This window comes from Mobula hypostoma, chromosome 12, assembly GCF_963921235.1.
Source record: "Mobula hypostoma chromosome 12, sMobHyp1.1, whole genome shotgun sequence".
NCBI lineage: Eukaryota > Metazoa > Chordata > Chondrichthyes > Myliobatiformes > Myliobatidae > Mobula > Mobula hypostoma.
Genome location: NC_086108.1, coordinates 93,602,839 through 93,623,895, shown reverse-complemented (window position 1 = coordinate 93,623,895; position 21,057 = coordinate 93,602,839). Strand labels below are relative to the sequence as shown.

Sequence of the window (21,057 nt, the reverse complement as noted above, 5' to 3'; positions counted from 1 at the left end):
CGATGTTGATAAAGCAAGACGAGAAGAGCCATGATCTTATTTGTTGAAACGCGTCCAGCTCATTTTGTTCCGAATTCTTGTTGAATTGACGAATAACAACCCCTCTCCTCCTCAACCCACCCAGCTGAAAGCAGATTACCAGAATCACAGGACCTGTGGGACTTCTCTGCTCTGCAAAGCACTTGCCGTGTAGCAGTCACACCCACCCATAGGGAGATTTGGACTCTGCGGTTCCCTCCCTGTTTTCACAAGGTACCCAGCCAACAGCACAGTAATGCTATACTGAGCTCCCCAGGCAGGCTGCAGACTTGGCTGCCCTATCGCTCTAGAATGTCCCGCTCCAGCTGTACTCTTGTACGTCACCAGGTTTAAATTTGTGCTTTCAGGAAAGGCATATTTTATAGAAAAATATTTTTATAGCATACAAGTTAATTTGTTGAAGCAGTCAATATATTTACATTACGCACTGCCACAAGAAAGTAACATCCATCATCAAAAACCACCACCACCCAGACCACGTCCTCTTCTCACTACTACTGTCAGGCAGGAGGTCCAGAAGTCTTATGGTCAACACCACCAGGTTCAGGAACAGTTATTACCCCTCAACCATCAGGCTCCTGAACCAGAGTGGATAACTTCACTTACTCCAACACTGAACTGGTTCTACAACTTAAAGACTCACTTTCAAGGACTCTTTACAATTCCTATTCTCAGGAATACACCCAAAATGCTGAAAAACTCAGCAGGGCCAGGCAAGCGTAAACAGTCAACATTTCGGGCCAAGACCTTTCATCAGGACTCTCCTAATCTCAGTCTTTTTTTTTGCACATTGATTGTTTGTCAGTCAAGGTCATAGAGAATCACAGCACAGAAAAAAGCCCTTCAACCCATCTAGTCTATGTTGAACCATTATTCTGCCTAGTATAGTCAGTCTTTGTGTATAGTTTTTCATAAATTCTATTGTATTTCTTTTTTTGCTGCAAGAAAATGAATCTCAGAGTAGTGCATTGTAACATATATGTACTTTGATTAATTTACTCTGAACTTTTGGACTTAAAGTGCATTCTGCTCCGAAATGCTTATAAGTCTGAAGAAGCTTAATTAAAATCTTATCTCTTCTTGTAGTTATTTGTCTATAATCATGTATTTAAGTGTTAAACAGCTGACTGTGTGAACGTGGCTTTGCAGTAATTACTCAGATCTGGGAACAACTGCTGCAAAGAGGAAAGGGGGTGGATTGAACAACAATCCCAGCATCGTCTCAATCTGTGCGATTGTTTTACTTTAGCGGGAAAGAGGAAGTCGATGAAGAGAAGTTCCTCTAACTGCAGGCTGACATTGGGAATACTCAGAAATGGGACAGAAATAGCATAGGCACATTGTGAACAATGTGGACGGTGATTACAGACGTCAGGTGGTGAGAAAAGCAGATGCCTTGGACGTGAAAGCTACCAAGTGACAGCTGGATTGGAGGAATAAGTGGAGACAATGTAACTAAATGTACAATATTAAAAGGGAATGAGGGAAATTTAGGGATTTGAATGGACAATTTTTTTGAAAGTGATAAAGCTGCAAAAAGTCATACAGATATACAGAATACGAAAGGAAGGAAGTTATGAAAACCTGTTAGAGGAAAAAAAAACGTCTGGTTCACTGTAGAGATATTGTGCTCATTTCTGAAAACTGCACCTCAGGTGGGGTAAGGAAATGCAGTACAGGCTATGTGGGAGACAGGGAGAATAGAGGATATTCAGACATGATGGGCTGAATGGCTTCTGTTCATGCTGTAACATTGCAGGACGATGGGGAAAAGGCAGGAAATGGCACCACACCAGTTTCAATAGGATAACTGGTCTCTTTGCATGTTCCATTGGTCTACGACCCCATAATTCAAGATGTACTGTGATCCATCAAGATATGTTCTTAAAAGTACAATGCCTGCATCTTAAGTGGCATTTGACACAGCAACCTTGATAGGTGTGGATTATAATATTTGAATAAAAGTTAATTTGGGAGAGATTTTATCCCTGGTGGTACCGAGGGTAGAGGGTGTGTACATGTGTAAATTATTCGGGAATCAGTTTCACTGCCCCACTGCTTGAACTTTAGAGAATTGCAGCTGATTTAGCGTCCTGCAATCATGAAGTCATACAGCACAGAAACTTCAATTCATCTTATCCATCTCAGCAAGTCCTATCTGCCTGTGTTCAGTCCACATCCCAAACCTTACTATCCATGGACTTGTCTAAATATGCTTTAGACATAGTACTCAGCACTTAAATGCAATTGCAAAGAAAGCAAACCAGTGCCTTGACTTCCTTAGGAGTCTGCGGGGATTTGGCATGACGTTAAAAACTTCGACAAACTCTATAGATGTATAATAGAGAGCATTGACTGGCTGCATCACAACCTGGTATGGAAACACCAACGCCTTTGAATGGAAAATCATACAAAAGGTAGTGGATTCTGCCCAGTACATCACGGGTAAAGCCCTCCCAACCATTGAGTACATCTACGTGAAACATTGTCGTAAGAAAGCAGCATCCATCATCAGAGATCCCCACCACCCAGGCCATGCTCTTTTCTTGCTGCTGCCATCAGGTAGAAGGTACAAGAGCCTCTGGACTCACACCATCAGGTTCAAGATCAGTTACTACCCCTCAACCATCAGGCTCTTGAACAAAAGGGGATAACTACATTCACTTGCCCCATCATTGAAATGTTCCCACAACCAATAATCTCAATTTAATGACTCTTTATTTGTTATTTCCTGGTCTTGTGTTTATTGCTTTTTATTTATATTTGCATTTCGACAGCTTGTTGCCTTCTGCACTCTGGTTGATCTATCACTGATCCTGTTATAGTTACTATTCCATAGATTTGCTAAGATTGGCCGCAGGAAAATAAATCTCAGGGTGGTATATGGTGACATACATGCACTCCGATAATAAATTTTACTTTGAACTTTAATTGTATAAATACCTCTACAACTTCCTCTGAGAACTCATTAAATATAGCTATCAGAATCAGAACCAGGTTTATTATCACTAAAATATGGTGTGAAATATGTTATTTTTGCAGCATCAGTACAATGGAATACCGTACATTGTACTCAGTAACATAAAATATATATAAATAAATTAATAGTGTGAAAAGAGTGAAATAGTGAGGTAGTGTTCATGGACTGTTCAAAAATATAGTGGAGGGGAAGAAGCTGTTCACCATTTGTGTAAAGAAGTTGCTTCTAAGATCCCACCAGGAGGAGAAGATGGTGGCGCGACGCAATGCGCGCGGCCTCTCCAGTGAATGATATCGTATTTGTCAAGTAGGCTGCCGTGCACAATCCTGATTTGATGGAGACAGATGTGAGAAGCACGGAGGAACATCTGGAGAAACTTCTGGAATGCCCGCTTCGCTGCTGCTGCTACTGTGCGATCGAGAATCTCCGGAGGGGAAGGCCCCGAATCCTTGGCTTTGCCTGGTGCTTGGTGGCTGGAGCCAGGGTCGAAGCGCTTGGCAGAGATGGTGCTCGGTGCTCGGTGTCGGAGGGCTGGTCGGAGGCTCGAAGTTTTCGGATGGACTCAGAGTCAGCTGTGGTCGGGTGCTTCCAGGATGCTGCATCGTCAAGTTTGCGGCGCTGGAGGTTCATGGCAGGGAGAGTTTTCTTCCTTCTACCGTCTGCGTGAGATGATGGGACTTTCGAGACTCTGAGACTCTTTTACCGTGCCCATGGTCTGTTCTTTATCAAATTACGGTATTGCTTTGCACTGTTGTAACTATATGTTATAATTATGTGGTTTTTGTCAGTTTTTTTAGTCTTGGTCTGTCTTGTGTTTCTGTGATATCATTCTGGAGGAACATTGTATCATTCCTTAATGCATGCATTACTAAATGACAATAAAAGAGGACTGCGTGTCCTCATAATCTAATCTAACATACATCATTGGCCTCTCACCTTAAACTTATGCCTTCAAGTTTTAGACACCCTGCTCTGGGCAAAAGACTGACCATTCACCTTATCTATGCCTCTTGTGATTTTATACACATCTATTGATTCACACTGCAGAGAAAAAAGTCACAGCTTCTCCTTATGACTCAAGCCCTCCAGTCAATGTAACATGCATCTGAATCCTTTAAACCTAATGGCTGGGTTACTCCCAGTGTTGTCTCACCAATGCATTAGATGGTGCCTCGACTCCTGTGCTCGGTGTCCTGAATGAAGGCAAACATGCCAAGTGCCCTTTTCACCACCTTGTCTACTTGTTTCTCTAGTCTGCCTGTGCGTTCTCTTTATTCTACAACACTCTCCAGGGCCATGTCATTTACTGTATAAGTCCTGCTCTGGTTTCGCTTAATAAAGTGCAACTCATTACATTTGTCCGAATTAAGTTCCATCTGCCCTTCTTTAGGCCATTTCCCCAGATAATCTAGGGCCTGTTATAATCTTTCTTCACTCTCTACTGTCCGATACAGTGTCATCAGCAAACTTAGCCCCAGTGCGAGGAAATAGCCCCAGTGCGAGGAAATGGAAACAAAAGAATTATCTAGAACCCGTCTTGGCCTCATGATCACTTGATAGATAGATTGGCCTAAAGATAGATTAGCTTCATTTGTCAGGTACATGAAAGCATACCGTGAAACGCATCATTTTGTGACAAAACAAATCAGAGAGGGTTGTGCAGGGGGCAGCCCGCAAGTGTCGCCAGGCACCCAGCACCAACGTAGCATGCCCATAACTCACAACGAACTGAACGTCTTTGCAGTGTGGGAATGTCCAATGAAGAACCTTTGAATTGTGGCTCACCATTTCATCTGCACACAGCGAGATATCTCAGGCTGCAAGGAGATGAATGATTAGATAATTAGTGACACTAGTGGACGAGGCTATGCTGGCCAGAGCACGGAGAGACTCTTCCTGCTTTTCTTCATATAATCTTATAGTATCTTTAACGTTCACCTGAGGCAGCATCTATGGAAGAGTAAGCAGTTGCTATTTCGGCCCTGCAGAAGGGTCTTGGCCTGAAACGTTGACTGTTTACCCTTTTCCATAGATACTCCCTGATCTGCCGAGTCCCTCCAGAATTCTGTGTGTGTTGCTTTGGAGGTCCAACGTTTGCAGATTTTCTCATGTCTGTGATTCACCTGAGAGGTCTGTGTGCTTGCTGGGACATCACGTTCTCACTGACAGCAGCTTTGTATTGCTCTGTAGGTTTCCCCGTTCTGGTGGTAACAAAACTACTTTAGTGCCGTGTGGTTTATAAATACATTATACGTGACTTCAAAGCAAAGCAAAGTTTTACATATATGTGGCAGTTCTCAGCTCCCTTTCAGGATATACCAAAATACTTTTCATCTAACTTCAATACCTTTGAAGTGTTGTTACTGCTGTAATATGGGAAACTGTTATAGTTCATTCTCCCAACAACAAAACTGCCATCAACTACAACCGATAAAGACCAAATAAATCAGGTAATTTTTAGAAAATCTTTTATTTGAAATATTAGTACCTGCATGAGCCCATGCTTCCACCTCTATGGATGCTCAGCATCCGCGTCATTCCCGCTCCTCATTTCTATCTCCCGCAGGAGAGCTGCAGGAGCCTGAAGAACCGCACTCAATGTTTTTTGGAACAGCTTCTTCCCATCTGCCATCAGATTTCCAAACAGCCCATCAACCCATGAACACTATCTCATTATCTCTCTTTTGGAGTAAATACTTATTTACTTTTTGCAACTTTAAGTTGATTTTTATGTCTTGCGTGCATTGCTGGTGCAAGAATGAGAACAATTCTAATTTTGTATTCAACAATAAATATTGATAAATAATTAATTCATTGGATATATTTAAGACAGAGGTTGATAGATTCTTGATTAGTCAGGGCATGAAGGGATACAGGGAGAAGGCAGAAGACTGGGGCTGAGAGGGAAAATGGATCAGTCATGATGAAATAGCAGAGTTGACTTGATGGGCCAAATGGCCTAATTCTGCTCCCGTAGCTTATGGTCTTAAAACAACAGATTTCACAATATATATCAGTGACAATAAACCTGATCCTGATTCCTTGGTTAACGTATCATCTCACATCGTACACAGTGCCAGCCTAAGTATTAGAAGGGCTTGATTGCAGAATATTCCGATTTCAATTACACCATGGCAGATAGCGACTGTTACATTTATTTATTTTGGAGGGTCACAGTAACACAGCAGTTCAGAATCAAGTTTATTATCACTGGCATGTGACGTGAAATTTGTTAACTTAGCAGCAGCAGTTCAATGCAATACATAATCTAGCAGAGAGAAAAAAATAATAAATAAAATTTAAAAATAATAATAAATAAACAAGTAAATCAATTACATATATTGAATAGATTTTTTTAAATGTGCAAAAACAGAAATATTGTATATTAAAAAAAAAGATTCAATGTCCATTTAGGAATCAGATGGCAGAGGGGAAGAAGCTGTTCCTGAATCACTGAGTGTGTGTCTTCAGGCTTCTGTACCTCCTACCTGATGGTAACAGTGAGAAAAAGGCACGCCCTGGGTGCTGGAGGTCCTTAATAATGGACACTGCCTTTCTGAGACACCGCTCCCTAAAGATATCCTGGGTACTTTGTAGGCTAGTACCCAAGATGGAGCTGACTAGATTTACAACATTCTGCAGCTTCTTTCAGTCCTGTGCAGTAGCCCCTCCATACCAGACAGTGATGCAGCCTGTCAGAATGCTCTCCATAGTACAACTATAGAAGTTTTTGAGTGTATTGTTGACATGCCAAATCTCTTCAAACTCCTAATAAAGTATAGCTGCTGTCTTGCCTTCTTTATAACTACATCAATATGTTGGGACCAGATTAGATCCTCAGAGATCTTGACAGCCAGGAACTTGAAACTGCTCACTCTCTCCATTTCTGATCCCTCTATGAGGATTGGTATGTGTTCCTTCGTCTTACTCTTCCTGAAGTCCACAATCAGCTCTTGTCTTACTGACGTTGAGTGCCAGGTTGTTGCTGCGGCACCACTCCACTAGTTGGCATATCTCACTCCTGCACGCCCTCTCGTCTCCATCTGAGATTCTACCAACAATGGTTGTATCATCAGCAAATTTATAGATGGTATTTGAGCTATGCCTAGCCACACAGTCATGTGTATATAGAGAGTAGAGCAGTGGGCTAAGCTCACACCTCTGAGGTGCGCCAGTGTTGATTGTCAATGAAGAGGATATGTTATCACCAATCTACACAGATTGTGATCCACCAGTTAGGAAGTCGAGGATCCACTTGCAGAGGGAGGTACAGAGGCCCAGGTTCTGCAACTTCTCAATCAGGACTGTGGGAATGATGGTATTAAATGCTGAGCTACAGTCGATGAACAGCATCCTGATGTAGGCGTTTGTGTTGTCCAGGTGGTCTAAAGCCGTGTGGAGAGCCACTGAGATTGCGTCTGCCGTTGACCTACTGTGGCAATAGGCAACATTATTACAGTTCAGGGTTTCTGGAGAGCAGAGTTCAGTCCCTGCATCCTCTGTAAGAAGACTCTGTACGTCCTCCCCGTGGGACGCATGGGTTTTCCCCAAGTGTTCCGGATTCCTCCCACAGTCCAAAAATATATCAGCTGAGTTAGTTGGTCATTATAAATTGTCCTGTGGATGGTTTAGGATAAATCGGGGCTGGATCTGTGCTGTGTCTCAAAATAAACTGATAAATAGGTTAAATTAAATGTCAGCCATCAGCCCTTCCAGCTAACATCAATTTTTGGAACATTTATCTTATGATCTTAAGACAACAAGGCCCATACACTCTGTGCTTGTTTACATCAATGGTGCTGAGGTTGAGAGGGTTAAGAGCCTTAACTTCCATCACCAACAACTTGTCTTAGACCATAAAACCTTGAGATATAGGAGCAGAATTAGGCCATTTGGCCCATTGAGTCTGCTCTGTCTTCTCATCATAGCCAATCCATTTTCCTTCTCAACTCCAATCTCCTGCCTTCTCCCCATATCCCTTCATGCCCTGACTAATCAAGAATGTATCCACCCCTGTCTGATAGATACCCAATGAGGTGGCCTCCACAGCCACCTGTGGGAACAAATTGCACAGCTTCACTGCTGTCTGGCTGAGGAAATTCCTCCCCATCTCCATTCTAAATGGGCGTCCCTCTATTCTGAGGCTGTGCTCTCTGGTTTTAGACTCTGACACCCGAGGAAACATCCTGTCCAAATCTACTCTATCGAGGCCTTTCAGCAATCGATAGGTTTCAATGAGATCCTCCCCTCATACTTCTGAATTCCAGTTTTAATTTAATCATTTGGTAAATAACCCACTTTATTCCTGAAATGTAAAATGAAAACCAAAAGAAATGTCCCTCTTGTGTTTTGCAGACTTCTGCGAATCTTCACCCTAGCAAGTACGTGTGAAATAAGAAGACATTGTACTATTTGTTTGCGGGAATACTATTCAGGACACAGCTATTTGTCATAACCACAAGCACACAGCAATACACACTGGTCAAAGCACCATGCCACAAAAATGCTGATAGTTCTTTAGGAAGTCTCTGTTTGAAGCTTCTAATGAAAGTTGAGATGTTTAAGTCTGGGTAATTTTGAATCAAGGCATACTTGGATGTTTTGTCACTTTTTATTATTTGCATATGAAAAGAACTTTTAACACTGTGTTCCAATGTTATTATTATCCAGGTCCTGTCAGTCAATGTTGCTTCCCACACTAGTGCATTCCATCTGTTAAAGAATTTGAGGCCACACACCGAAACCAAAAGAAACATTCTGATGCAGATTGCAATTACTTCAACACTTAGACATTCAGCGGGTAAAGGGCTGCTCTGTGCTTTAATTTTTTTTGGTTAAGGGTGTGTACTGCACTTGCAGATAAATATGTTCTAATAAATTCTCTTCAATGTTGTTTTAAAACTTTGTATTCTCTATTACAAAGTGTTTTGTTTCCAGTTATATAAAGAAGTTAAGAGCGTGCTGGGAGTTCAGTGTTGTTTTTGTGTAGGTTTGTGTGAAGTATCTTAGGACTTGCTATATTAAAGGTGCCACATAAACGCACAACGGCTTTGCTGTAAGTGGTCCTTCAGCCCACAACATCTGAGCCAAGCTCAATGCCAAACAAATCATGAGTAGCGCACACAGAATGCTGGAGGAACGCAGCAAGCCAGGCGGTATCTATTGAGGGGAATAAACAAACGATCAACGTCTCGAGCCAAGACCCAATAACGAACTTCTAAAGTCGAAGAATATGTTCGATCCTTTATTAAGAAACCAGCACAATGAAGAATCTTGTAACAATAAAAACTAATGAAATTAAACTAGCGACATAATGAAATAAATAGTCTTAGCGTATTAAACATACTTAAACCAAGCGTTCTTAAATGTGGTCAAGAATATTCAAGCGTATTCAAGTAAGTTAAAGTGAATTTAAGTAGTGAACAAAAAAGATATCACCCTGGCCCAGACTCTAGCTCTACCCAAACTAGACTGACCCAAAGTCAAAGTACTGCAAACGTGAGAAAATCTGCTGATATTGTATGAATATGTAACTAAGTTCTTTGCTTCTACCATGCCCCAATCCATGTGACTAACTATCCACAATAAACAATTAACGCACAACACAAAATGCAATATAGATAGAAAATAGATGCATGGCCCCTGCACATTTCATAGGCTCCCCTACTCATAGTTTTACCAATTTACGCAGCATTTGCAAATGAAGCAGGTGACCTTGGTGAGCTGATTGTCCCTAAGCTCATTCTATTCCATTGATCCAGGAGATCCACAGCTCAGAGATGAGGTTTCTCTAATATTTCCCAGAATTGGGAGGCACTGCAGAAGAGGCGGTGGGTGGGGGGTGTGGTTGGAGGGATTTGGGGGAAGTAGGAGGCAGGGGATTGTATCATCCCTTCTCTGTTTGGTCACCTGAGTGATGAATTGGATTGATCAGCAAACTGTTCCCACCACACAAGGCGGGTTAGAAATTTATATCTGCTCATGATGGATCAACTGTCATTGCCAGCACTGCCTGATATTTAATGCCTCTGCAGGAAACTCTACCAAATGACATCACATTATCCAAGTTGAATCTCACCCTCTGTTAAAGACTGAATATACCATCATACGCTGGATCAGCATTGTGTGCCTGGCCAAGGAAGAATCCACTGAAGAGCTTTAAAGCCAAGCTCTTTGCTGAGAAGGGGCTTTCGAAAAATATACACTCAGTGGCCTCTTTATTAGCTACCTCCTGTACCCAGAAAAGTGGCCACTGAGTCTACGTTCATGGTCTTCTATTGCTGCAGCTCATCCACTTCAAGGTTCAACAAGTGGTGCATTGAGACATGCTCTTCTGCACGCCAAAGTTGTAACATGGTTACTTGAGTTACTGACACCTTCCTGTTGGCTTGAACCAGCGTAGCCATTCTCCTCTGAGCTCTTTTCATTAACAGGGTATTTTCACCCGCAGAACTGCCATTCACTGGATTTTTGTTTTGTTTTTCACACTATTCTCTGTAAATTCTAGAGACTGCTGTGGGTGAAAATCCCAGCAGTTTCTGAAATATTCAAAACACCCCATTTGGCAAAGTCATTTAGATCACATTTCTTCCCCATTCCGATGTTTGGTGTGAACAGCAACTGAAATTCATGACTCTGTCTGCATGCTTTTATGCAGTGGGTTGCTGCCACACAATTGGCTGATCAGATATTTGCATTAGTAGCAGATGTGCCTGTGTACCTAATAAAGTGGCCACTGATTGCAGTTGATTCGTACCTGACAGGACAGCATGGAAAAGCCTGTAGTTGGGTTGAATAGATGGAAACATAGTCTTAATGAGCATGGGGTGGGGTGAGGGGGAAGGAGGGTGGCACTTCCTGCTTTCTTGTATTATTCTGCAGGCGGCAGTCCCAACAACACTTACCTGCTCAGGTCGCACTTGGGCATTGATCAACTGATGCACAACAGAGTCTGAAAGCTCAATTTCTTTGAGTAGAAATGAGGTCAGGGTTTCATCTTCCTTCAGAATGTCTTTGATACGAATACCTGTCCCTGAAAATGAAACAGCATATCATGAAAATTACTAAATAGAAGAATTAAAGTGTTCTTCACCCTTCAACATAGTTAGTTTCTAACTTTGTTACTCTAGTCAGAATGCAAGACTGGAGACGGTAGGAACTTGTACACACAAAATGCTGGAGAAAATTTCCACTGAGGTTGGGTGAGATTAGAACCAGATATCATAGGTTAAGTGTGAAAGGTGAAGTGTTTAAGGGGAACATGAGGGGGAAGTTCTTCACTCATAGGGTGGTGAGAGTGTGGAACGAGCTGCCAGCAGAGTGGTGGATATGGGTTTGGTTTCAACATTTAAGAGCAATTTGATAAGGCCCATGGATGGGCGGGGTAGAGTGGGCTATGGTCCAGGTGCAGCTCAATGGGGCTAGCCAGATTAATAATTCGGCTCAGACTAGATGGGCCAAAGAGCCTGTTTCTGTGCTGTAGTATTCTATGACTCTCTGACTTAGCAGGTCAGGCCACATCTATGGAGGAAAATAAACCACTGATGTGTCAGGCGAGACCCTTACTGATCAGGTCACCTGAGCAATTTGGCATGTATTCACTTCACAAGTTGCTCTAACATATTTTGGATATTAATTTTATCAAAATATTAAACTTCTCCTGAAACTCCTCTGCTCTTAACAAGAAAACTTGCATTATCTCTGGTCCATTCATATAACTGACGACCCACATCTTTGACAAATACTCTTACTAACCTTCTTCACATCTTAGGTATAACTTGGTATATACACAGTGGCATGCAAAAGTTTGGGCACCCCGGTCAAAATTTCTGTAACTGTGAATAGCTAATCGAGTAAGAGATGAACTGATTTCCAAAAGGTATAAAGTTAAAGGTGACACATTTCTTCAATATTTTAAGCAAGAAAACTTCTTTTATTTCCATCTTTTACAGTTTCAAAATAACAAAAAAGGAAAAGGGCCCGAAGCAAATGTTTGGGCACCCTGCACGGTCAGTACTTAGTAACACCCCCTTTGGCAAGTACCACAGCTTGTGAACACTTTTTGTAGCCAGCTAAGAATCTTTCACTTCTTGTTTGGGGGATTTTTGCCCATTCTTCCTTGCAAAAGGCTTCTAGTTTTGTGAGATTCTTGGGCCATCTTGCATGCACTGCTCTTTTGAGGTCTATCCACAGATTTTCAATGATGTTTAGGTCAGGGGACTGTGAGAGCCATGGCAAAACCTTCAGCTTGCACCTCTTGAGGATTTTGAGGTGTGTTTAGGTTCATTATCCTGTTGTAGAAGCCATCCTCTTTTCATCTTCGGCTTTTTTACAGATGGTGTGATGTTTGCTTCCAGAATTTGCTGGTATTTAATTGAATTAATTCTTCCCTCTACCAGTAAATGTTCCCTGTGCCACTGGCTGCAACACAAGCCCAAAGCATGATCAATCCACCCCCATGCTTAACAGTTGGAGAGGAGTTCTTTTCATGAAATTCTGCACCCTTTTTTCTCCAAACATACCTTTGCTCTTTGCGGCCAAAATGTTCTATTCAAAAGATTCAAAGGAACATCTAAACAAGCCTGATGCATTTTGGAAACAAGTCCTGTGGACATGAGGTTAAAATAGAACTTCTTGGCCGCAAGTTGTATTTTGGTCCCAGACCATTCAGTGCCTTATAAACCAGTAGTAATATTTTAAAGTTAGTCCTCTCTGATGGACAGGAAACAGTGTAGTGATCTGAGAACTGAAGTGATATGTTCTACTTTCTTGATATTAGTGAGGAATCTAGCAGCAGCGTTCTGAATGAGCTGCAGTCATCTGAGGGAATTTTTTTACAGAGACCTGTGAAAACAACATTAAAGCAGTCAAGCCTACTAAAAATATACACATAGACAAGTTTTTCTAGATCTTGCTGAGAAATAAACTCTTTAACTCTTGCTATATTTTCAAGGTGGTAATAGATTGACTTTGTAATTGTCTTAATGAGGCAATTAAAATTTAGGTCCGAGTCCATCACTACACCAGGATTTCTGGCTTGGTTTGCGGACTGTAACTACAGGGATTCTAAGTGAACACTGACTTTTAATTGTGGCTAAACCGAGTCTAGGCAATGTATTCCAGTGGGTTTAAAACATGAAGATAATCATTAAACTTTCCTAGATCCCAGACAATTTTTTTTTGAGATGTCTGGTATCAGTATTAGAGGAACGTGTTATTACTCTGATTTGTTAAGTGCAGAATACTGGTACTCCTTCTGGCATTTTGGCAACAGCAATTAAATTTCAGCAGTCTTTAAATGAGGTGATGTTTTTAGATATCCTGACAATTTGTCACTGTGTAAAATAGATGCCTGCTCTTTTTTGCTTTTACTGCAGTTCATGACACATTGCTTGACCCCTTACCCATTAACTTGGGGTTTTAATGGTGCATTGTCTTATTCCACACCTCAAAGCAATGACCTCATCCTGTCATAATACACTCTACATTCATAACTCATCCTGACCTCAATGGCTTGAGTGCTGCCCTCGCCTCCTCTGCACCCTTCAGTGGAACAATTGTACACTGCTGGTTCTGGCACCACTCCCCCCACCCCCAGTACTTGGCCCTGGTATTATGCAGAGGCAGTCCTGTACAGACTAGTTTTGTCATTGCTGTGCAGGTCTGTTGCTACATGGCCTCAGGTTATGGAACTAGTTCCAGCAGAGACCACTGTGAAATAATTCCCCGTCCATGCCAGTACTGCACCCCAGCACTCTGATAAATGTGAGGGAATGCATCTTGGGAGCACTGTTGTGGCTAGGACACATACCATAAATGGAACAGTCAGACCGAGGGAACTTGGCATGCAAGAGAAAAGATCTATGAAGGTGGCAGGTACACTAGATAACGTACTTAAGAAGGCACATGGGATAATGACCTTCATTAGTTGGGACATTGAATACAAGAGTTACAAGAAAGTACAAGAATAACACTTTATCTGGTCTTTGATAGGCTTTGTTTACCGTCACTCGTTCGTTCGTTATGTGCCGTTTCGTATCACGTGGGAAATCATGGTCTTTCCATGACCATCCATCCCCTACTCCATGGCTTCACGTCACCCTGACTGGCGGGGGTGGGGACTAAGCAGGTGCTACACCTTGCCCAAGGGTGACCTGCAGGAACACCTTACATGTATCTCCACCCTGTCACATTGTTATGTGTCCTAAATTACATCTGTGGCCTCACTTCAGTCATTGGGCATATTTAAAGCAGAGATTCATTCGTCGGGGCATCAAAGGGTTACAGGGAGAATGCAGAAGAATGGGATAGAGGGGGATAATAAATCAGCCATGAGCGAATGGCAGAGCAGACTCGATGGGCCAGATGGCCTTTTCAGCTCCTATGCCTTATTGTTTTATAGTCTGAGTTCTTGAAATATTATTTATGTATAAATGCATAACTCCTTGCCTGCAACTCTCCTGGGATTGGTTCTGAGTATATCCATGAAGTCAGATAGAAAGCCAATGTCATCCCAGATTATGCGCAGCTTATGAATTTCAGGTTTATTAAACAGCAGCTCCTGAGCATCCGCATATATACGTGCAAGTCTAGAAAGAAGACCAGAAGAATACAAACATGTTAGGTTTTCCACACAAGATCCTCACTGCACGAATATTTAACTGCTACCTTACAACAACATCCTTCAAGAGGAACACAACCTTGTCGTGGTTTGGAGGCTTGCGTGCCTCCGTTATCCAGAGAGCCATGTTGGCTGGAGTCAGGGCGTTATGCTTTAGCTCTTGATAGGGTCACCCATGTCAAACAGGTCAAAGGGTAGAGGCCAGACTAAAAGTGGTCCACCGGTCCTAACAACCCTGACTGGTCAAACAGCAATGAAGAATCGTTCTATGTCTGTGATGGAGGACCTTCATTGCTGCCCTAAACGCCAGCAGTAAGTAACAAAGTTCAACTCCAGCATGGGCACTAGCTCCCGTAATACCCAGGACATCTTCAACAAGCGATCTCAAAAAGGTGACATCCATCATTTAGGACGCCCATCACCCAGGGCATGTCCTCTTCTCATTGCTACCATCAGGGAGGAGGTACAGAAGCCTGAAGGCACACACTCAGCGATTCAGGAACAGTTTCTTCCCCTCTGCTATTCGATTTCTGAATTGACATTGAACCCATGAACACCACCTCACTACTTTTCTTTTAATTTTTATTTTTGCATTACTTATTTAATTTGACTGTTTAATATATACATACCTGCTGTGATACTCAATTATTTTTCTCCATTATTATGTATTGCAATGTACTGCTGCCACAGTGAGAACAAATTTCACAACATATGCTGATGATATTAAACCTGATTCTGAAAAAGCAGTGTTGAAGAGCAAATCTAGGTAACACCAGTCCTTAGCCTACTCAGAGTTGGCCAATCTCGGCCATACAAGCAGTTGGAGGGTCATGCTTACCACATTAATAAAAGTCAGTCAACTTTACTGTTATGGTTGGGACATGTGGAGGTTTGTATATTTATTTCTCATATCTCCTGACAACATAGACGTTCACCATTCAGTTCAGTGGGTCTACATCGCCTTTCAGAGCAATGCCATCAGTTCACTTCCCTCACTTGTTTCCCCTGTAACCCACACTCTCTCCCCTGATTCTATAACCATTCACCGACACCGAGGCAATTTACAGCAGCCAATCAACATGTTTCTTGGACTTGGGAGGAAACCAAGGCATCCAGGAGAAATCTATGTGGTTACAGGAAGAATGAGAAATCTCAGCTACAATGCACCAGAGCACAGAATCCAAGATAGGGTGCTGGAGGTATGAGGTCTGGTGGGCCTCAGCTACAGTATTCCAGAGTAATACAGCGTAGATACAGACCCTTTGGCCCAACTGATCCACACCAACCACTATATCCTCTCTGCTAGACCCAGTTGTCCACCTTTGGCCCATAACCCTCCAAGCTCTCTCCTCCAGGATATTGGACCCTTCCAGTTCAGGTGCAACTCAACCCTCATGTACAAGTGGCCTCAACCATAGGAGAGACCACAATCATCCAGGAACCCAAATCCTTGATCCTATGCCAGCTCTCCAGCAATACGTTTAACTGGTCTATCTTTCTATTCCCGAATTCACTAACACATGGTACCAGCAGTAATCTAGAGATCACTTCCCTCGAGCCCCTGCATTTTAATTTCTTAACTAGCTCCCTACGCCCATTCTGCAGGACCTCATCCCATGTCTACCTACAGGTATGTTAGTTGTGCCAACATGTACAATGACCTCTGGCTGTTTGCCCTTCCCCCTTGAGAAGTACTCAGACATCCTTGGTCCTAGCACCCAGGAGGCAACGCACCACCCTGGCTACTTTTCTGTGGCCACGTAATCTCCTGTCCATGTGCCTCTCTATTGAGTCTCATATCCCTATTGCCCTGTCGGACTGCACCCTTTCCCTTTGAGCCTCAAGGCCAGTGATTGAGCTGGAGAGCTGAGTATTGCTGCTAACTTCTGATAGAACGTCCTCCTCAACAGAATCCAGCAGTACCTGTTAGTGAGGGGGACAGCCACAGGGGAACATCTTACTTCCTGATGCTTACTATGACCATAACAAGGAGGAATTTGAAAGAACTGTTCTCCAGAAGGAATCAAAACTTTCATATGAGAAGGTGAAATGAACATTCCCGGACTGCTTTGATTATTTTTGTGGTTTGATACTTTATATTCTGTGCTTTCCCCTCATTTGCGCCATTTGTTCTTTTTTGCACATGGGGGGATGGTTTGATGTTTTTTTCTTTGAACGGGTTCCATAAGACTATAAGACATTGAACCAGAATTAGGCTATTTGGTTAATCGAATCTGCTCCACCATTCCATCTGGTCTAATTATTCCTCACAACCATACTCTCCTGCCTTCTCTCCGAAACCTTGGATTCTCTGATTAATCAAGAACAAATCAACCCCACCTTAAGGCCTGCACAACCATATGTGGCAATGTATTCTACAGATTCACCACCCTCTGGCTAAATAAATTTTTCCTCATCTGTTCTAAACAGACATCCCTCTTTTTTGAAGCTGTGCCTTCTGGTCCTAGACTCCCCACTATAGGAAACATCATCTCCACATCCACTCTGTCTAGACCTTTCAATATTCAATCCCCCCGCATTCTTTCAAACGCCAGTGGGTTCAGGCCCAGAGCCATCAAATGCTCAAACCCTTTCATTTCTGGGATCATACTTGCGAACCTCCTCTGGACTTTCCAATGCCAGCACAACTTTTCTTTGATAAGGGGACCAAAACTGCTCACAAAACTCCAAGTGTGGTCTGACCAATGCCTTATAAAGCCTCAGCATTATATCCTTGCATTTATATTCCAGTCCTCTCAAAATAAATGTTAACAATGCATTTGACTTCCTTACCACTGCAAGTTAACCTTTAGGGAATCCCTTTATCACTATTTTCTTGGAATAAAGAACCACTTCTATGCAATACTCAAACCAAAAGTCATGTATGAACTTGTAGATTCATAGTTTGCTGAGGACTAGATCTGTGGCATTTCGGAACAGTGATCCAGAACTATACAAGAAGTCCAGGTATGAAATATGGAAGGCTATTTTATGGGCAAGAAAACAATTCCGATTGTGATTAGAGATTGAATTAGATGCATGTCAGGTCTGGCAGGGTTTGCAAACCATTACTTCTTACAAATGAAACCTAACATCATTAAAGGCTGTAATCACCTGGACAATAGTAATACCTATGTTGGGCTGCAGTTTATTGACTATAGTTCAGTGTTCAACACAGTCATACCCTCTGTACCTCCCTCTGCAACTGGATCCTTGACTTCCTTACTGGGAAACCACAGTCCGTGCGAATCAGAATTAACATCTCTCCCTTTCTGACAATCAACACCGGAGCACCTCAAGGATGTGCGGTTCGACACTGCTTTACTCTTTCTACACCCACAATTGTGTGGCTAGACACATTTCAAACACCATCTATTTATTTGCCATCAATACAACTACTGTTGGCAGAACTTCAGGTGTTAATGAGGATGCATTCGGAGTGAGGTAGATCAGCTGATTGAGCAATGTCCTTGCACTCAACATCAGAAAGACCAAGGAATTGATTGTGGACTACAGGAAGGGGGAGTCAGGGGAACACATCACTCCTCATCGAGGGATGAGAAGTGGAAAGGGTGAGCAGTTTCAGGTTCCTGGGCGTCAACATCTCTGAGGATCTATCCTGGGCCCAACATCTTGATGCAATTACAAAGGCACAGCAGTGGCTATATTTCATTAAGAGCTCGAGGAGGATTTGGAATGTCACCAAAGACAAAGACACTCGCAAGTTTCTATCGTGGAAAGCATCCTAACTGGTTGCATCACCGTCCGCTATGGAGGGGTCACTCCATAGTTTTCTTTGTTTTGTGGCTGTCTGTGGAAAGACAAACCTCAGGGTTGTGTACTGCATACATACATTGATAATAAATATACTTTGAATCTTTGAAAGAATAAACAATGATTTACAGTGCCCCTCAAATGTACTTGTGGTAAGTTGTATAATGCATGATTCTTTGAGTGACCTTTGTGGCACGGGGGATATTTATTTATTTGTTTTTATTTAGTGATACATCATAGCAACAGGCCCTTTCAGACTGGAGCATCCATGCAGTCATGAGGAGAACATACAAATTCCTCACAGGCAGTCGCAGGAATCGAACCCAGGCTGCTTGCACCCTCATAGTGTTATGCTAACCGCTACACTACCATGCCACCTTATACTTAATGTCGATCAACACACAAGTTAGCAATAAATCTTTTGAAACTTCATCCTAAGATTAATGCATTTAAATGGATCAATCTGACAGTAGAGTAAAAAATATTTTGGTATAGTCCCACAATCGCACTTGCTCAGGCATCAGGTTACCTGTAATAACCCCAAGGCTGGAGATTTCATGAGCAATGCACACTAAGTGCTGGAGGAACTCAGCAAGTCAGGCGGTACCTGTGGAGTGAATTAAACCTTCGATGTTTCGGGCCAAAACACTTCACCAAGACTGGCACTTGTGTGTGTTCCTTACAATTTCCAGCATCTGCAAAATCTCTTGTGTCTCTGGAGATTTGATTGCTGCTACTGTTGAAGTGACGACTGGACTTAATCCAGTCGTTGGTGATGATAACAAACTTTGTGGAGCCATTGGGAAGAGGAAAGCTAATCAGAGTAAAGTAGTTGATGTACGTGCACTATCTCTTCACCCCTTCATTGTTTCCCAAACACACACATCCCTCTGTGCCAAATGATCACTGTGACGTGAAAGGACAACTGCTACAAGTCACAACCAGAGGGTGACAGATCAAAGTAAGGACTGGGGAGAAAAGAGGAAAGGACATCTGAAACATCTGTAGCTACAAAATGTTGACCCTTACATTTTATTTTTAATAATTTGTGAATGACTAAGTGTTTTTTCTCCAGTTATTTGAGTGGCACACACACTTATATTATTAAATACATCAAAACTGCCAAAAACTGTTCCTATCTAAGGTTTTTAAGAGATTTCAAGTGAATCATAGTAAGTGGTAAATATCATTATGAGTCCATAAATTTTACTTACATGGAATTTCTGTAGTTTGAAACCACACCAGGAGATTCTCCATCAGTAGGGTACTGGAAGCAGGGGTTGTTGAGATTACAGAAAATTCCCTGTAACCATGGTAACATTCCCGCAGAGGGCATTGCTTTATTGGGAAAATGGCCTAAACAGGGGGGAAAAGAAATTTCAAAAGAGTGTTGTCTCTAAGTTTATTTCAGTACTCTTTCTTTGAAACTTGTTTAAATTCTATTAAAAACAAAGGTGTTGTGCCCAAAGAAAGGAGCTCTGTTTTCCCCTGCTTCTCGTGATTGCACAAATACTTCAGTCAAACTAAGTGGTTTGGAACCACGTCAACTATTCAGCTTCAGCTGAAACACCAGAGAGCTAATCCAGCCCTATTGTTGGTATTCTCTGTCCATGAAATATGCACCACTTGGGGAAAGAGATTGATGAATTAGGGCAGCTTATGGTGCTGCAGTTATTGTTCTGATCAAAAACAGACAGGGACTCCAGCCAGCAATATTCAGTTTTCAACAGTTTCCTCCACAGCAGCTTCTTCTGGTATGTTGTTGGGTTCAGTTTTCAATTTATGGGTCTGGAGTTTCGAAAGCAACGATTCTATCTTTTCAACACTGAGGTGATTCAGATATAATGGTAAAACCAACAACGTACATCAGCTTCAATATTACTCACATTCATGTTGCTGGTAGAGAGGATTTGATTTCCGCAGCCAAACCAAAACAAGGAAAAGAGAGAGAGGCCAAACAAGTTCCACCAGGAAGCGAAGCTGGTCAGAGATTAGAAATCAGCTGTCAGTTAATAGCTGTATTAAAATCTGCCTGACTTTTGTTCCAAATAAAGTTTCAGTCATAAAATGTGTATTTCTATGTATTGCAAATGGTTCATCTGCATAAAATCATAAGGAGCATAGCTAGGGTGAATCTTTTCCCTCGGGTTGGTGAAGCAAAAACAATAGATTATAGGTTTAAGATGAGAGGGGAATGATTTAATACAAATTTGAGGAGCAACTATTTTTTTACACAGAGGGTATGTATGTGGAGTGAGCTGCCAAAGGAAATAATTGAGACGCGTACAATAACAATCCTGTTTGGGTAGCCTCCAACCTGATGATATGAACATCGACATCTCAAACTTCCAGTAATTGTTTTCCCCTTCTCCTTTACCATTCCCCATTCTTGTTTCACTCTCTCACCCTATCTCCTTACCTGCCCATCATCTCCCTCTGGGCCTCCTCTTCCTTCCCGTTCTTCCATGGTCTTCTACCCTCCCCTATCAGATTCCCCCCTCTCCAGCCCTTTATCTCTTTCACAAATCAACTTCCCAGCTCTTTACTGCACCCCTCCCAGTTTCCCCTATCACCTACCACCTTGTACATTTTCCTCCCTTCTCCCCACCTCTTACTCCGAATTCTCATCCTTTTCTTCAGTCTT

The 21,057-nt window shown here is 42.2% G+C and overlaps 1 protein-coding gene across 1 annotated transcript in view; it reads right to left on the bottom strand.

The window, feature by feature from the left end:
* Window positions 1–21,057, bottom strand: part of abca4b (ATP-binding cassette, sub-family A (ABC1), member 4b) — a 190,936-nt gene that overhangs the window by 153,250 nt on the left and 16,629 nt on the right. Inside the window, exons 3-6 of the mRNA XM_063064621.1 lie at window positions 20,300–20,393; window positions 19,628–19,769; window positions 14,468–14,607; window positions 10,924–11,051 (exon numbers count right to left, since the gene is read on the bottom strand). Coding sequence (XP_062920691.1) covers window positions 10,924–11,051; window positions 14,468–14,607; window positions 19,628–19,769; window positions 20,300–20,393 — 504 coding nt within the window. The remainder of the gene's footprint in view (window positions 1–10,923; window positions 11,052–14,467; window positions 14,608–19,627; window positions 19,770–20,299; window positions 20,394–21,057) is intronic.